Source organism: Heterocephalus glaber, unplaced genomic scaffold (genome assembly GCF_053883595.1).
Source record: "Heterocephalus glaber isolate CG9 unplaced genomic scaffold, H.glaber_assembly_v1.0 deba00000937, whole genome shotgun sequence".
Classification (NCBI taxonomy): domain Eukaryota; kingdom Metazoa; phylum Chordata; class Mammalia; order Rodentia; family Bathyergidae; genus Heterocephalus; species Heterocephalus glaber.
In genome coordinates, this window is record NW_028258173.1 from 7,210,334 (window position 1) to 7,228,972 (window position 18,639).

The 18,639-nt window shown below is 44.9% G+C and overlaps 1 protein-coding gene across 2 annotated transcripts in view; it reads right to left on the reverse strand.

Annotated features, from left to right (window-relative positions):
* Rab37 (RAB37, member RAS oncogene family) overlaps positions 1-18,162 on the reverse strand; it is a 58,750-nt gene extending 40,588 nt beyond the window's left edge. For both annotated transcript variants that reach the window (XM_004860594.3, XM_087208537.1), the window contains exon 1: positions 17,817-18,162. In XM_004860594.3, coding sequence (XP_004860651.1) covers positions 17,817-17,888 — 72 coding nt within the window. In that variant the 5' untranslated portion in view covers positions 17,889-18,162. The remainder of the gene's footprint in view (positions 1-17,816) is intronic.
* Between the last annotated feature and the right edge of the window lie 477 nt (positions 18,163-18,639).

Here is an 18,639-nt window from a genome sequence, read left to right on the forward strand (position 1 = left end):
CCCAAAGCAATGGCTCTAAGCAACTGTGGATGGAAACTTCTAAAACCCAAACCAAAAATAAACCTTTCTTCTTATAAACTGATTTAGCTCAGCGGCATGGCACCTGCCTCGCAAGCACAAGGTCTTGAGCTTGATCCTGGGTACAAAACCCAAAAAACAAAAACACCTGATTATCACAGGTATTTTGTCACAGTGATGGAAAGCTGACTAATATACAAGATCAGGCTCACTCCCTTCTCAGGACATTGGTACTTGCTGTTCCTTCTCTCTGGCATGTTCTGCCCAAGGTCACATAGTTGCAAAGTGACTGGGCTGGATTTCATTCCAGCTCTGCCTCTTTCTACCACTTCTGTGAGTAGTTAGGTCATTTTCCTCATCACATTGCAACTCAAATGTCACCTCTGAGTGGGGACATCCCTGACCACAACCCATGCTCCCCACCTGTCTGTCTCATTGCCCTACTTTATTTCCTTAGTAGTACGTGATCTGCTGTGAAATTACTAATTTTATTGGTGTGTGGGTTTGTTGTTTCTCTGTTCCCACTAGGTGGCATTCTCCCAAAGGGGACGACTATCTCACTTCTTCCTGTATCCCCCTTGCCTAGTAGAGTCTACCATGTGGGAGATTCCCACATGTTTGTTGACTCAATGAATAAATAACACAGATGGTTCAGACTTGGGAACACAGGGCAAGCTCCGAGGAGCAGGGACAGCAGCATCCATCATTCCAGGAAGGGAGTCCTGGCCAGGCAATTTAAGGAGTTTTGGGATTCACTTTCCTAAAGCGCGCAGTAGAGAGATCTCTCTCCTCTCCTGAAAACCGGGGTGGGTGGTGGGTGGGTGGGGGAAGGGCAGTAAGATCCATGTTGCTGGAGACAAAGGACTTTACGTGGGTCAATTTTGGTGGAGGCTGAGGATAAAGTGTCAGAGAAAGGCACCCTGGCTTTCATGGGAAAGAAGGACAAGCTAGGTCTGAGGGCCACAGCAAATGAGCCAGCAAGGGGCCATAGAATGTCTAGTGGGACATTATCAGGCTGTCCTGGGGTTTGCCTGGCCGCTCATAACTCTGGACAGCCCAAAGGGACCTGGGACAGATATCCTTGGTGGGTGGTTCCGGTATCCATTGCTCCAAAGATGATTCCCTTTCACCCCCACTCCCCCAGGGATTTTGCACTGAGCTACATCTTCAGCTCTTTTTTGTGTTTTTAAGTTTGGGAAGGAGTCTTACTAAGTCACTATGTTGCCCAGGCTGGGCTTGAACTTGGGATCGTCCTGGCTCAGCTCCCCTCAGAGCTCTAGAATTACAGGTGTGCACCACCTGTCCAGCCTGCCTCCCTTAAGAGCCTTTTCTTCTTGGGGGGACTTGCAGACCCCTAAAATCTCAACATTTTTTTGGTACTGGAGATCGAACTCAGGACCTTGTGCTTGCAAGGCAGGCGCAGTGCTGCTGAGCTAAATCCCTGGGCCTCTTGACTGTTTTTGAGCTGTTCATTTAAGCTGGTCAGGTCAGAGGGAGACTGTTTTTGACCAGTCTGTTTGAAGATGTACAGAGCGAGATTGACTACAGAGAGATCTATAAATGGAAAAGCTCAAGGGAGAGCAAAATTAGAGTGAGATGAAGTATAAGTGTAAAAGTCATAACATATAGCCTCACTGTGCTGTTTTAATGATTGTGCATAAAGTGGCTTTATTTCTGAGTCTAAGTAGCCTGTACCAAACAGAGTATATAGGTACAGGCTTGTCTTTCTGGTGATACATGATCACAGAGCATTACTGCCATGATGCAAATAAGAATTTATCCCAGTTTAACTTGGCTGGAAGAATCTAGACAGTAGACACAGGCTGAAAATGGAAGTTTCTGGCAGCCTGGTTGAGCAGAGGAGGAGTAAATCAGCTTAGAAAGACTGATCCTGCTCTGCTAACTTTTAATTGCCTTAAACAAGCTTTGAAAGGTGTCTCTACAAAACAGATATATTGCTGGATATGTTGTAATCCCAAATCCCAGCCATCTGGATTGGTGGCTGTTTGGAAAGTCCCCTTCCTGCCTTTTTAAGTCCTCAGAGTTAGAGTTGCCCAATTCTTTTTTTTTTTTTTTTGGTTGACCAATTCTTGACGTTTATGAAGCAGTGCAGTCAATTCCCTAGCAGACAGAGCAGATTTCTGACTGTGTCCTGTTGGAAATGTCTGGCTGGGTTCTTTATGTGCTGGGTTGTAACAGCAGGAGTTAGCCTCTAATCCAGCCTGATTTGTTTAAGCTTGAACTAGAGTTTGGAGAATGCTGGAGAAGTAGTCAGGGTGGGGAAAGGGAGGCAGACCTAGGAAAGAAGACAGAAGGGAAACGGTTTCACAATGCTCACAGATCAGTACCTGAGTATTGTCTCAGCCATATCTTGCTGCTCCATAAAGATTTTCTAATGCAGATTTTGGGTGATTGGCCAGCATCTGCATTGCAAGACAGAGAATCCAGACATGGTTCCTCTGGTCTGAATGAGGGTGGCATTTACTATCTTGCTGTACTGTTTCCAGGAAGGCACATGCTGTTAAAACAAGCTCCAGTATATTGACATTCTCAGTTCTGACGGAGTGTCTTATTATTTATCGACCATCTAAAGTTGCTGGGGTTTCCCTCCTTTGGTTTCTGAATTATTAATATTTAAAGATTCCTCTTGATAAAAATTGGAGGATTTGGACTGTTGCCTTTGGAGAACTATGAGCATATCATTGGCTTCCAGAAGACGGATTTTATTTGTGTGTCAGTTGAAAGAGTACAAAAATACTCCCGGTAAGTACTGGATCGATATCTTCCAAAATATATGATTAAGGTAAATGTTGGATTGAAGTGTGGCTAAAGATTATCTTTGCTTGAGACTTAGCCTTAAAAATTAGGGGACATTTTGGCTGGGAAGGGCCAGACTACTAGAATCAGTTAATTTCATGTATCAATAATTTTTTAGATTGGAAGAGACAGATGGAATGGTTGGCCTTTTATTTTACCAAGTAGGTGCTTGCCTGCCTGCCTTCCTGCCTTCCTTCCTTCCTTCCTTCCTTCCTTCCTTCCCTTCCTTCTTCTCTCCCTCCCCCTTTCTCTCTTCTTTTTCTTTTTTTAGTGATACTGAGGATTTAACCTGGTACAGGAGACTGCCCTGAACTACATTCCCAGCCCTTTTTATTTTTTAATTTTGAGCACTAAATTGCTACATTTCCCAGGCTGGGCTCAAATTTGTGACCTTTCTACCTCAGCCTCCCAGAGTGCTGGGATTACAGGTGGTGCATCACTGTGCCTGGCTCCAGTAGGTACTCTCTTATCCAATGTAATCGGGTCGGTTAATTATAAATGGGTCAGATCATTGACAACTAGAGAATCATAAAAGAGATACTGTATATCTTTCCTTCAAATGTTTTATTTTGACTCAAAATATCTACATTGTAGTAATCTGCTAGTATTTTTTTTTTTTTTTTGAGGTACTAGGGATTGAACTCAGGACCCTGTGCTTGCAAGGCAGTTGGCGGCACCATTGAGCTAAATCCCCGACCCTAGTCTGCTAGTATTTTGATGTTGATCTAATGCCTTTTCTTCTGGGGATAATGAAAGATGGGGAGGTCTCTCTTTTTTCTTACCTGAACCACCTGAATTGTATTGTCCACTTGGAGTTTCAGTTTCTCTGAAATGAAGCAAGATGTTCAAGCCACTTATGAAGCAATCTGTTGCAAAAGCTTTCTTTGTTTTTATATTTTTCCTCCCAGTATTTTATAGTTCTCTCACCCATTCCTAATTTGATAGCATTTAAAAAAATGATAGGTTTTAAAGTAGAATCTTTTCAAAGGAGTTAAGTTTTGTAGAAATTTCAGTCCCTTTTTTGTTTACATTCTTATTCCATTGATTAATATTCTTTTTGGTACCATTCTTCATTAGTTTATGGGTGGAATTCAATTATATCATAGTAATTAATGTGTATTAGTGGCATAAGCAAACTTGGGCCTAAGCAGGAGACTCTTGCTATCTGCACACCTTAATGGATGGGCATAGATGTAAGTGGTCTCTCGGGAAAGAATCTCCCTGAGGAGATGTGTGATGAACCACACACACAAAACCGAAATCTTCCACCAGCAGACTGAAGGTGCAGGTTGGATAAGTGGGGAATTGGCTAAGAAAGTTTCCACTGAGCCACTGTTATCACCATGACTTCATAAGAGAAAGGACACCTGAGCACCCTGAGTCTCAGAATAACAGTGTCCCCGAGAGAGGACCTCTATTTCTGTTGTGTGTCTGTAGTTCTCTACATATCAACTGCTCTGGTCCTCGCATGTGCATAAGAATCAGCAGTCACTGATCTGGCTTATGCTGATCTCTAGACCTGGCTTCTGTCTCCTGAGCCTCAGCTGCTACAGACCCCCCTGAGGGCCTAGGACGTCACTCGGGCCCATAGGCATTAGCCAGGAGCGAAAAGGGCCCCTTTGCTCAGTGAGATTCGCCATGGCCAGCGCAAGTCCCTAAGTGGATAGTTCACCCTGACCACATCCTTATGTGGCCCTGAGCTGAAGGTTTTCAGCTCTTGTATTAGGAAAGGGTGATTGCTAGCTGGGTGTGGGAGGCACATTCTGTAATCCCAGCACTCCAGTAGGCTGAGGCAGGAGGACTGCAAGTCCACATCTTACTTGGGCAACTTAGAAAGTCTCTGTCTCAAAATAAAAAAATAATGAAAAAAGGGCCAGAGATGTAGCTTAGTTCAGAGCCTTGGTTTAATCCTCAGTACCACCAAAAGAGAAGAAAAAGGACAAGAAAAAGAAGAAAAAAAAGAAAGGATGACAGCTCATTTGTTTTGCTCATGGAACAGGAAGACTGTTCTCAAGGTCAGAAATAAAGAAGAGAAGTTTGGGACCTTGTGGAGTAGAAAAACCTATGAACAAAGCAGAGTGAAGCCTTCTTTCCTGTCCACTGCAGATCCTAGAATCCAGATGAGCCCCTTCAGAGATTCTGAAGGCTCCTTATCCCTCAGACACCCCATCCACCCCCTAGCACCCCCCGTCTTCTGTGCCTCAAACCCAGTTATCTCCATTTCTGTCATTTACTAACTTTTAATTGAAAACTCTAATTATAAAATATGTGATGCACATTATATGTATAATATATATATATACATTATATATAAATTATGCATATATATAGTATGTGTGTGTGTGTGTGTGTGTGTGTCTGTATGTTATTCAGGACAATAAAATACCCATGTACCCGCCACTCTACTGAAGAAATGGAACATTGCCAAGACCTTTGATGACACACAGCTTATTATTTGCCCTTGTTTTTTCTGCATGGAAAAATATACCTGCACATGGTAGCTGAAGGGTCCATGACAGCCCCTGGTCCACTCTCCTTGCCTTCATGTGAATTGGCAAAGTCATCAGCTGTATCTGGATTATGTGTCTTTCTGCACTGAACTGACAAGTCTCCGTACCTCTTCTTATTTTAATATTATTTGTTGTTCCCAATAAAACCATAAGCCAAGGACTGTGCTTGTGTGTTATCTTAAAATCTTTCCCTTGCTGGCATTTCTGTGAGGAATGCTGTACTCTGTCAAAGTGCTAAGGGTTTCTGAGACAAAGAAGCAATAGGTCACAGCCCCTTTTCTGAGCCCAGTGTCCCCTGGCCTCTAAAAGAAATTGCAAAGTTCAGATGGTACATGCACTTTGAAACTGCGCACAATCTTTGCAAAATAATAAGCCACAAAAGCAGAAAAATGAACCCCAGAGACTTTCTGTCCCTGTGTGGAAATACTCTGTTGTCTAGCTGCAATGAGCGAAAGAAGAAGCAGCAGAGAGGTAGGTGAAGTGTTTCATCCTAAGATACAGGAAGGCATGAGAGCAGATGAGAGAGATTTGGGGTAAAGTAGGGGGAGACCCCACCCAGCAATGGCACTGGTGTCAGTAAACCTTGGCCTGGTTTCCTGGGCTTAGGATCTGTCCTGCAGCTGGCTTTGATGGAGATGAATCCCCAGAGGATCCTGTTGCTTGGCTCCTCCACCCTGAGACCCGGTCACTGGTGACTCATTGCACTCAGACCTATTGAGCAGCTCTGGAAGCAGTGTCCTGAGCCTGCTTTGTGAATGAATGTCCCCCGTTGGTGTGGAGGTCCTGGGCTAGGCTGAAATTGCCACTAGGACTTCACTAGAAATTTGGGAGGTCTGTAAGAGTAAGGGGTTCAGGGAGCTTCTAGTCCCCTGAGAACCCTGGGAGTCTAGGGAGGGTTGTGCCAGTGTGATAATGGGGAGGATATGGGGTCGAGTCAGAGCCTTAGGTTGGGATTCTGTCTTTGTTACCTCCTGAGTGATCTTGGACGATCACCAAAGGTCTCCCAAGCCTTGCTCTTCTGCAAAATGGGCCTCAGGAATTCTCCTTTATCCATGGTGGGTATGTTCCCAGACTCCCAGCAGATGCCTGAAACCGTGGATAATACCAAACCCTATGTATACTATGGTTTTTCCCATATATACATGCATACTTCTGATAAAACTTAATTACAACAATAATAGCTAATAATAAAGAACAATTATTATACTTTAATAACAGTCAGGTGAATGCAGCTTCTGTCTCTCAAAATGTCTTATATCTTCATTGTACTATAGTAATATTTTCAGACCGAAGTTGACCACAGATAAATTGAAACCATGGATAAGAGGGGAGTGAAAGTGCCACAGACTCCATAGGAATAGGATTTCAAAACAACCTTCTGCCCCACTGGTTGCTCTCAACGTGGGTCCCAGTTATCCACCTGAAGTCCACTTCTGAGAGTCTCTCAGGAGTTCCCTCACACAGGCCCAGGGAAGGCTCCTTTTAAAAATTAAAGAAAAGTGTTTTTGAGACATGGTCTCACTACATAGTCCAGGCTGGCCTTCAATTCACTATGTAGCCCTAGCTGGCCTTGAACTTGTGATCCTCCTGCCTCAGCCTCCTTTTTAAAAAAAGACAAAATGTAGCACTTAGTAAATATGCATGGTACATACATGAGCATTTTTTTTTGCAGCTATTCTATTCTCTTTGCCCTTTAAGTTTCAAAATTCCAGAATGAACAATGAACTTTCACATTTATGTATAATGGAATACTAAGAAAGAAGAAAATGTGTGTGACAAATGCTTTTATGGATCTATGTATTATGAAGCAGTGGCATCATGGGTAACTTTTTTCTTTCTTTTGTATCTTCCAAATGTTGTAATTAAATATATCTGAACAATTGTAGCTCCCTTTATTCATTAATAGCCACCATGAAAAGCTTATTGCTTGTCCAGTTCAGTGCTGGACTGGTTTACTTCTGCCTTAGCCCTGTATTACAGCCATTCACCCCAAGGACCTGCCCAAGGCTGGGGGCCCTCCTGTCTACGTTTTGTGATCTTCCTTCTGTGCCACCCTTCCTGCTGCCTGTGCCTCTTAAAAATGGTGCCAGCTGTTCCTGGCCTGCAAACACCACTGTTGACCCAGGTAGTTCTTTGGGAAGAGAGCTGGTCACCCTTGTGCCATCCTCCCCAAAGCAGATGACTCATGGCACATCTGACACTGGGTGTGGTGTGAGGTCAACAGGGGGAGATCTGCTCCAAGGAACACACAGAGCCAGGCTCAGATGCCTTTGTAGCTTTTATCTGACAGTAGGATGGCTATGTCATTCATGGAATCAAGTGCAAAGTAAGAAGATGTGCTCCTTGCAAAAAAAAAAAAATTACTAAGACTTTCATGTTAGTGATGCAGAGCATTAAGTCAAGCATGGGCCCTTCTGAGTGCAGGTGCTGTGTGTCTGCTCAGCTTCCACACCTCTGAAGACAGCTTTTTGCCTCAATTCTCAGCTGCTTCTTGTAGCCTTGGGCTGCTCAGGCTCTAACTCTCGACTGGAAAAATCTACGCTTCTCTGTACTAGCTGATGTGGTCCCAAAAACAGGAAGAAGGGCTTCCTGTCATTGCAGCCCAAGCTCCAGTACCTGTGTTCTCATTGTCTGCCCCAAATTAACTTCTTCCCCAACAGCTGGATCATCTGCTTCCTTTAGGGCCACTTCTGTTTGTAGCTGTAGGGTGAGATCAGACTCCACAGCTCCAGTGAGCCGACTGCCTTATAGGGTGACATCAATGTATCTTCTAAGTCTAATAATTAATAAGCTAAGTCTCATAATTAATAAGCTAAGTCCAATTCTTCATAGCACATGTGGGGCACAAATAGCCCAGTTTAGGTTGAACAGTGACAATTTTAATTCATTTCTTCTTCAGTCACTGCTCATTAAAGATTTAAAAACACTGAGATGATGGATTATCATGGAGCACCTTTGCTTTTGCATGACTAGCCTACAGCTACCACCAGCCCCATTTTCCTTTTTTTGGTTTAGTACTGGGAATTGAACTCAGGACCTTGTGCTTGCAAGGCAGGTGCAGTGCTGCTGAGGTAAATCCCTGGCCCCCCATTTTCCTTTTGAATCCATCTTCTACTCTTGAGCCACAGGGCTGGGGTGTGACTGGTTCCACCTTTGAGGGTGGCCTGTGTCTCAAGCATAAACCATTCATCTTAGTCTATTCACCAGCCACAGTAATTGGTTCAGGGATGGACCTGTGATGATTTCAGTCTCTGCAGTGATTGGTTCAGGGAGGGGCACAGGACCATTTCAATTTCCAGTGAGTATTAGTTCTAGGATTTTAGTTGAAACTAGATGCTATGAGGTTGTGATCCTGGAGCTACTGGTAATAATGTGACCCATGTGACCCATGAGAATCTACCTCCTTGTGAATCAAACCAGCTGGAGGGAAGAATGTTGAGGGATGGAGAGGATGAGACTAATGTCACTGTTTGAGCCCATGGATCCAACTACACTGGATATCAGCAGCACCTCCAAGTTTTTCAAGTATATGAGACAATATTTTTTCTTTCTTTCTTTCTTTCTTTCTTTCTTTCTTTCTTTCTTTCTTTCTTTCTTTCTTTCTTTCTTTCTTTCTTTCTTTCCTCTCCCTTCCTTCTTTTCTCCCTCCCTTCTTCTTCTTCTTTTTTTTTTTTTTAGTACCAAGGATCAAACTTGGGACCTTGTGCTTTTGAGGCAGGCCGCCGAACCACTGAGCTAAATCCCTGGCCCTTCCTTCTTTTTATTTAGTCTGAGTTGGATTCCATCACTGGCAACTAAAAGCGTTATGACCACAAGAGCCCTCTTTTTTTTTTTTTTTGAAAGTGAAACAGACCTTAGTCTGGCCAGACGGCACTCCCAAAGCAAAGTAGCTTAGAGAGGCGTAGTCCAGAGTCCCAGGGAGAGCCCTCTTTTATAGTCGATAACACTGCATGGCTGTGTATGCACAGTGCATGGAAATCAAATGAGACAGTTTATGTGCAAAGTGCTCCACAAAAGATAAAGGGCCATTTGGAACAACCAAGAGCATGGAGTTGGTTAGTGGCAGAGGCAGGACAATGGCAGAGGCTCTAGTGACATCACTAGTGTAGTCCTCTCTTTTTGCTACCAAGTTGGCTCCTCTAAGAAAATCAGGGAGCCGAGCAGGGAGGAGTCAGGGAAAATAGTTGTCAGGCCAGGTGGTGGACTAGACAGGGAGTGGTCAGGGCAAGGAATGGACAGAGCAGGTGGTGGTGAGGACAGTTGGTGAATGGGGCAGGTGGTGGTCAACAAAGCCAGTGGACAGGCCCGGGGACGGACAGAGCAGGGGGTGATCGGGACTCTGCTCTATGGCTTTCTTGTGTGCTCCTGGTGCTGTCCAATGCTGTCTGCTGGGGACCTGGCTCAGGGTGTGGAGGAGTGAGGGTTAGGGTATGACCGCAGAGTTCACTTGGCCTCTGCCTTCGTTTTTCTGAAAGGTCTCTTCACCAGGTGTGGTAGCACATGTCTGTAATCTCAGCACTTAGGGAGGCTGAAGCAGGGGGGTTTCAAGTTCTAACCTAATTTGAGACTGCAAGTTCTAGCCTGGCCTAACTTAAGCAATTTAGTGAGACCCTATTTTTAAAAAAGTGCTGGAGATGTAGTTCAGTGTGAAGGCCTTGGGTTCAATGTTCAGTATGAAAGAAAGAAAGAAAGAGAAAGAAAGAAAGAAAGAAAGAAAGAAAAAGAAAGAAAGAAAGAAAGAGAGAGAGAGAAAGAAAGAAAGAAAGAAAGAAAGAAAGAAAGAAAGAAAGAAAAGTTCTCTTTGTGAACTAAGGGGTCAAGGCTCTGGTGTTTCTGAGTTTGGGTGGATGCTTTTCAGCTAAGATCTTTGGAGGCTACAGAGAGAGAGGCACCAGCTTTGTTTCTACATGGTGGACTCTGCCAAGCTTGGGTCATGGATCCTTGCTCCAGGCACTTCTTGGAAATGACTGAGAAACTCCTTTCTTGCATGTGGGCATCAAGGGATCCTTGACTGGGAACCCAGAGTCATTCTGACCTTCACAGTTGGGGCCCCCTTATGGACCTGTGGGTTTTATGGGCCCTCACATTGGTTGACTCAGCTGGGACCCAAAACAGCAGCTCCAGAGAGCTGTGAGCATTGGAGGTGGCCCCAAGAGTCAGCTTCCCACCATGTGACACAGAGGTCCTTGACCTTTAGGGAGTCTTCATGGGCACCGTGTGTCACATGGGCTGAAGTCAGATGTGATCGGAGTCATTGCTCTCTGAGCCATTCCTCTGATCTGCCAGCCTGCTAGACTCAGCTTCTTGAGGGTAGGAGCTGGGTCTTGGTGCTGTAAATGTTTGCTGAATTTATTCTCAGCCAGAAGCATCAGATTTCAAAAGGGGGCACATTGAGTGTGGTTAGTGGTGGGGTAGCACAAAATGGGTTCAATTACCATTTTTTCTCTTTCGTGCTTCTTGCCCCTGAAACCTGAATCCCCAAGAACTTGACATAGGCTCTGAATGAGATGAAGACCGAAATGTGAGACAATAACTCCAGTGTGACTGAAGGCAGTTTCTGAAGAGGAAGCACCCCTTCCTCCCCCTTCTTCTCTCTGAACAACCAGGTCAAATCCAGGACATTCTTAAGCTCAAAGGGAAGTGGCTCCTTAAAGGATCACAGAAAATATAGACGCAGAAAGAATGGAAGGCCCATCCAATCCAAGTCACATTTAAAGGTAGAGACCGGGTGGGGAGCACTCAGGGGTCAAAAAGGCCAAAGGGACTGTCGCTTGAGGCTGTCCTTAGAGGGTAGCCAACTACTAAAGCAGATCAACCTGATGGCAGCACACGCTGAAGTCTCCCATCAGTCTCCTGCAAGTCTCCTTCCCCCAGATTTCATGCTCAGCAAACAATCTCTTGATTATAATGTGGCTTGGCATCTAGGGCAGTACAGGAGTCTTGTGAGTTTGATTAACACAAACCTGCCCAGAGAGATGGAGCCACTCTTGGGTCAGTGAGCAAAACTGACTCTACAGAACCGAAGGCCACACTGTTGGGCATGCCCTAAAGTAATGATGATTTGTGACTTTCTTCATGAAGCCCTTGCCCTCTCCTGACTCTATCCCTCTGCTTCTCCATCTTGGTTGGATTTGACCTTAGATAATTTTTAAAAAATGTCCTTGTGCATCATTTTGCTCCTCTGCAAAATACAATTAAAATAGGATTGTTGTAGGATTAAACAATTTAATAGCTGAAAGTAGTTAGAGCAGCTCCCAGCATGTAAGTGCCATATAGGATTTGCTGTAATTATTTGGATTTCCATAATATCAGCTTGAGGCCTTTGGTAACTATTTTTTTCCATCTGGTCTCCATTTCCCATCTATATATGGAATTAATAATAACAGCTACTGGAAAAAGCATGTGGTAAGCATAAAGTGTCATAGCATGTATGAAAGGCTTTTTTGGTAAGCTAGAAAATGCTGTCAAAATCAACCATATGTAGGTGTGATTTTAGTACTAGCAAGTTCATAAGTTAACAAAATCAGAGAAAAGGCCCCAAAGAAGGAGGAAGAATCTGGGTTCTAATGTTTGAGACAGGAGGGGTTTGAGACATTCCTGAGGGGCTATGTCTCATCAGGGTTGAGGGTGTTCTAGCAGGTTTTATGCCCTTGCAAGGGTCACATGGTCTTTCAGTGTGAGCTTGGGGACAGGCTAGAAGAGATAAGGGCTACCAGTTCTTGATTGGCCCCTGGGAGTATTGCTCTGATCATGACAGATCTGCTTTTTGATAAACAGAGTTGCTAGGGAGTGATGGGGATGTAAAATTCAAACAGAGAAGGGAGAAAGAAGAGGATGGAAAAGGTTTGTGGCTTCTTTGCTCTTAAAAGGCCCACAACAAAAGATGAGGAGAGAATGTGAATACTTGATCAGTGGCCCTGCCTACAGCTTATGAGATGTGTGCGTGTGTGTGTGTGTGTGTGTGTGTGTGTGTGTGTAGGTGTGTGCATATGCATATTTGTGCATGATGATCAGGGGCAGAGGACTAGGAAGAAAGAGGAAATATGAGCTCAAACACAACCAGGTTCAAGACACCTAAAAGCATGCCAGCAGCATTTGCAGAAGCCCCGATTATTAAATAACTTCCTCCTGTGATGGCTAAAAATTGTCTGCTAACAATCAGGCACACAAATAAGAAAGGAGGGAGCAGCCTTTGGTATCAAGGTCAGGGAAATAGGAATGGCTATTGGCTAGGGGAATTCTTAGCCCCTCTTTTCTCAGAACAGTTATGTTATTTTGACTGCACCCCGTAGTACCTCACTATCTTCAGAAGCAGGCTGAGGTGTGAGCAGGCTCTGATTAGTGCGATCACTTGGGGATTGAGGTTTCCAGATCTGCTGTTTGCTGCTGGCTCACAGTTCTCTCACTTGGCTCAGGAAATTTCCTCTGTGGGAGAATGCTCCAGAACTGGTCTCAGTGGGGGACTATAACCCCTATGTTCTGCAAGTTAGCAAAAGAGCTGTGATCTCTATTTTCACTTGCATCTGTAGGAATTGTTTTTCTTGCCTGAGAAGGGCGAGGAAGGAAGCAGGGAGTGTGTTGGGATAGGGTTAGAGCTACTTCAAGTGTCCATTTCAGCAATCCCCAGCCCAGATCTCGCATCTGGCTGTTTATTCCAGCAGAGCTGAGTTTCCTGCCCCAACAATGCAGGAGGTCCAAGCCTCTCCCCAGAATAGCTTATAAGGAAAAACATTCGCTTCCAATTTAGTGAGTCTCAGACATTTTCTCACAAAATACCCTAGGGAGTCCAAATTAAAGGGCAGAGTGCTCAGGAAAGGAAAGCCTGAGGATTTTGGAAAATATCTGCAATGCTGGCCTGAGTCACCATCATTTCCTGCTCAAGTTACCCCAGAGAACCAGCCAGTTCCACTCCCCAAGTAGCTGGGAACTGGGCAGGGCTGGCCACTTAGTCCAAGAAATCCCAGATGGCCCCATCCTGACAGTGATGTCATATGCACTTCATTTATTTATCCATGGCCTTCAGAGCAACTGAGAGAAGGAAACAAGCAAATGGAAACATTACACAGGGAGAAGCTAGCTTTATTTGGCTTTCTAGTTCGTTTCTGAGCTGAGGACAGAAATAATCTGGCCATAACAGTAGCTTCGAGTGTAAAAACTCTTCCCTTACGGGGGGACACATTTGGCTGTGGGTTTGGATTTTTGGACTACAACACTGTAGTCCATTAATATTGTGTACTTGGGGGAAAAAGCCCCTGGGGGACACAGAATGGTAGAGGAAAACAGCATAGTGGGTATGGTCTTTTACTAGTTTATTTGTCCTTACCTCATGAATGTTCTTTGGCAGGGAAGAACAAAGGTATTGTATCCAGACCCTTTTCTAGGATCAGTGGGGGACAGTGCCATGGGGGAGGGAGGCTGGCTGGTGTGTGGAGTTTTGTCTCTCTTAGATTCAAACTTCCATCAAAGGCCATAAGTGTGAGAGAACATTTCAAACTGAGGCCATGAGTGACCTCTTCTTTTTGAGTCATCCCTCTGCATCTGCCTGTGCCTTTCTTAGGGCATTTCAGAGACTATCAGCACAGTATTATAGCAATTTGTGTGTGCCTTATAGGCCACAAGCTTGCTAGGGGAGGGAACAATGTTCTGTCTGTTCTCTATAATGCCCAACATAATTGCTTATGATTTGGAAATGCTCAATTGATGTTTGCTGAATGAATAGGTGAGGCAGGTGGGATATGGAGAGATGTAGTGATCACAAGGTGAACAGTAGAAGATGGAAGTGAGGGACAAGCACAAGAGAGAAGGAGAGAGTGTGGGAAAGATTCCCCACTCGCTTCTGCCCTTCACCTATAGGAAGTATTGCAGCAGACTCAGAAGAAATGAAAATCCTTTGGAAGACAGAGAACCTTTGCCTTTATTTGCTATAATTCTCTTTTATTCAACAAGGTCCAAGCCCTGGATCAATGGATGGAGAACTCATGTCTTTCTGACCCCTAGTCTGTCTGAGATGCTGCAGAGAAAACTGACTCCGTTCCTCTTGGAACAAGCTTGACCCGTGGGTATTCATCAGAATGCTTAGGAAGGAAGCATTTGAACTGAAGTCCCTTTTCCCGACTAACTACATCCGGGGCAAAATCTTGCTCTTTGTGTTAATTTCCCCAGAGCTCAAGGACAGATCTGCCACAGAAAGGACCCAAATGTGGGCTGTTCCTGAGCTCCAGTGGCATCACTGTCCTGGGTGGCTCCTGAGACTCTACTGGTAGCAAGGCAGGACAGAAAGTTCTCTGAGGTAAAGAGCAGCACAATTGCTCACATGTTTTAAATTATTTAGTTGCATCAAATATTCAGACTTGTGAGAACGACAGCCACTCTATTTAAAAGCTCCAAGCATGTGATGGATGAACTGAATGTCTTTCTATAGCTTTCAGGATCCAACTCACACTCCAGGAACCTCCTAAGAGTTATTCAGGCTCCTCTGGGTCGGGCTCCAACTCTTGGGATGAGCTAAGTACAAGTGCCATCCCATGCCAATGATATTTGACATGTGCTCTTCATGCAAGCGGATTTTAATGGCAGGTTTCATTGTGTCCCATACCTTACCTCCCTGAGAAAGGAGACAGTCAACTTGGAAGTCAGGGTTGGGATGTTTACACAGAAGTCAGGTCTTTTGTATAAGTGGGTTGGAGACCTAATTTCTATAGAATTTTGCCTGTGAAATGTGTGTGCTATTGAAATTTCTGTGTGTGAAACCGCTGCTCTTTTCACAAAGTTTCATCATTTTAAGCGAGACCAAATGTAACACCTGCTGAGGTTGCTTTAGAGCCCAAGATGTGTGCCTAATAACAATCATCATTTATTAAATGCTTCCTGTTTCCCAGATATTATATGTGTGGTTAACATTATATTATCTAGGGCCGGGGATTTAGCTTAGTGGTGCCATGCCTGCCTCGCAAGCATAAGGTCCTGAGTTTGATCCTCGGTACCAGAAAACATTATATTATCTAACATTCTTGCTCAAAGAACAGTGAGCCAGGTATTGGTCTTCCTATTTTATAGCTTGAGAAAAGCAAGGTTCACAGATGCTGTTCAAAGTCACATCAAGGACTAAATGATTCCAGGCCTGAGGTTTCTTTTCATCACATTACGTTTCTTCACTGGCAATACTTTAGGATCATCCTGCATAGAATCTAACTGCCCTCTCAAAGCCATAAAGGGTACTTCTTCCTCTGTGAAGGTGAAGGGGGAGGAATGAGAGAAGGGAACAGAGAGGTTTCTGGGAAGCTGCCAAGGTTCCATGTTTTCATTTTGGCAATGGTTGCACTTTGTGTTCACATGTTCAATGTATGATAATCCATCAAAGGATACACATAAGAGTCAGTATTTTTGTGTGTGTGTTGGTTACATTTCAATTAAAAGTTTATTTAAAAAAAATCCTTCTTTTTAGCAACTAAGAGGAATCTTCTCTGTTATGGCCTTTATGTACTAGTGAATCAATAGAAATTCCTTTGGGTCTATGTATCAAACCTAAAATACAAATATATTGATACTCTGACCCTTACAAAAATACTTCTAAGTTGCTCGTAATGAAGAGTCATGCACAGTTATAGAATAATACTAGGAGGGGATTGTCAGCACTATATAATAAGAACTTTCCTTGCACACATGGGGCACTCTGCTGGGTACCACAGAAAGTTTAAATCTAGCATCTCACCTCAAAATGCTCACTACCAAGCTGAAGAGATCAAACATTTTTTGTAGTAAGTAGATACTTGTCTTCAAATGTATTGGAACTTGTTGAAACAAGTCTCTCTCTCTCTCTCTCTCCCTCTCTCTCTCTCTCTCCCTCCCCCCTCAACCAATAAACCTGAAGGAATCAGAAGTTTTCTTGGGCTTCATCTTATACTTAATGTGTAGATAATTGAAGTAGGAAAGACCACATCTGGTCAATAATTTGAAAAATCTGACCTCCCAATCCTGAAGCTTTCAGAATAAAGATTTTAATTTTTATATAACAGTTTAAAATTAGAGATACCCATATATCTAGCCACCAGGATGACTTTTGTAATTGATCAAATTATATTCCTTTGCTTGTGTGTGCATTTTCCAAGGCTGGATTCACGGCCTCAAAGAACACAGATATTATTCTAGGTTACTTTAAACTGTGATGGGAAAGTTGTTTACACATTTTTCTGCTTCTTTTTATCCTAGGGATTTAGAGATATGGCTGGAAAAGTCATGTAAACAATTCAAGCCTATAGACTTGGTTTCTTCCATGGCTGATTTTCTTTCATTTGTACCAGAAATAGTCAGCATGGCACAGAATAATGCATCTAAAACATTATTATGCATATTTATTTCCCAAGAATCTCATAGAAATGCAGATCCAGGTTCAGTAGGTCTGGGTTCAGGGTGGGGAGCTTCTAACAACCTTCAGGTAATGGCAATGGCACCAGTTCATGAACAACTCTTTGATGAGAAGCTTAGAAAGGATATAGAGAAAAGGATTCCAGATTTGGAACTACAGTTCCTGGTTTTAGTGCCAGTTCATTTACCAGCTTATTTTCTCAGAGTTTAACTTCTTCAAATGTGGACTATATAATAGAGGAAGTAGGGAATCAAGTTATTTCAAAGCTTGCATGATTGATTTTTCGGAGCGATACTTCAGTTAAAACCCTCAAGTGTAGGACATGTACAGCCTTGCAGGGGACTGACAGATAAACTGACATAAAGCTAGCAAAGTAGAGAATGTAAAGACTGGAGCACGAGGGCGTGGCCAAGTCAGGAGAAATTATAATTTCTCATGGTACACGAGAGGCTGCGATTTTCCCTGCAACAATCACTCCTGGAGGAGACCTACATGGCTGAAAATTGAGTTGCATTAGAAACTTGAATGAGGGGAGCAACAGATGTGTTGTGGCTTTGAAATAAGAAGCACCTTCAGAGAGCTATGAGTGACTCATAAGGTAGAGGACAGCTTTTTGGAGCTTTGAGGGAGTCTGGCTTGAATACAACAATTTGTCTCCGTTGCAGATCATTCCTGTCCAACTGGCCAGGAATGCTGATCTTTGACCACTGCTGCCAGACCAAATGGGGCCAGAGCTTGTGAGACCCGGCTGGGAGCACAAACGCAGTCGCCCACAAGGGTTAGGGGGAGCCTAGCTGCCTGCCTGGGTGTGCCAAGGAGTTCAAATTGACGAGGAGCAGGAGGCGATGAGTCGGGAAGGGACACGGGGCATTTAACTGAAAGAAGGCAGCGTGTGTGTGTGTGTGTGGGGGGGGCTGAGCCAACGGTGGCAGCCCCTCCCCCAGCGCTAGTGCATCTTTTTTTGAGCAGTAAACGGGATCAAAAGGAAAGAATTCCCCAGGGTCAGAGACCCGGCTAGTTTCTCTTTAAGTCCCAGAGCAAAGTCAGGGAGTAGAGAGAACCGGCGTCCTCTCCCAGCGTTGGGATGGGGGCCGGAAGGTTTTTACCTTATGCAGGACGTGCTCGTTGAAGTCGGGGCCAGCTCCGCCCTGGTAGGAGTCCAGTCTCTGCAGGTCCATGCCCAGCGAGGAGCCCACTGCTCCCTGCTCTCCCAGCGCCCTGCGTCAGCTCCCAGGGGCTGGGTCCGGCCCCGCCCGTGCGGCAGGCGCGGGTCTGAGCCCCGCGGGCCCGGCCGCACCCGTGTTCAGCACCGGACAGCTCCCGCGGCGGCCGCGGCGGTTCGGGTTGAGCGCTGGAACAGCGCTGTGCCTCTGCGCCTGGGACCAGAGTTCTGAGAATTCGTCTTCTCTGGCTCTCCTGTCTCTTGACTCCAGGGAGCTGGGAGGGACGCAAGACTGGAGCCTAGCCGGTGGCCTGTGCGTACCGTCTTTGGCTCCCCGACTCGGGAGGCTCCGCGAGTCGGCTGCGTTCCCAGGGCACTGCGGTCCCGGGCGCTCGCGGTTCCTGGGCGCCCGGAGCCGGCGTCCTCGTCACCACGCACCCGGCTCTCCCCCGCGGCTGCAGAGCTGAGTGAGCCCTGCGCTGCGGGCGTCGCTTCTCTTTCGGTCCCCGGACCGTTCTCTCCAGTATACAGGAGACAAAGGGCGCTTCTAAGCTTGAGCTTGAGCATGAGCACAGGATTCAGAATTCAGTCCTGGACTCTGAAAACGATTAGTTGTGTAACCTTGGGTCAGTTGGTTCCGCTCTTTTAGGGGCTCAACAAAAGGAAATAAATACCGTATCTACCTCACAGTGTTGTTCTGATGATTTAATGAGTCAGTTCAAGTAAAGAGCCTACAAGGGAGCCAGCCATATACTGAGAACAGAGGC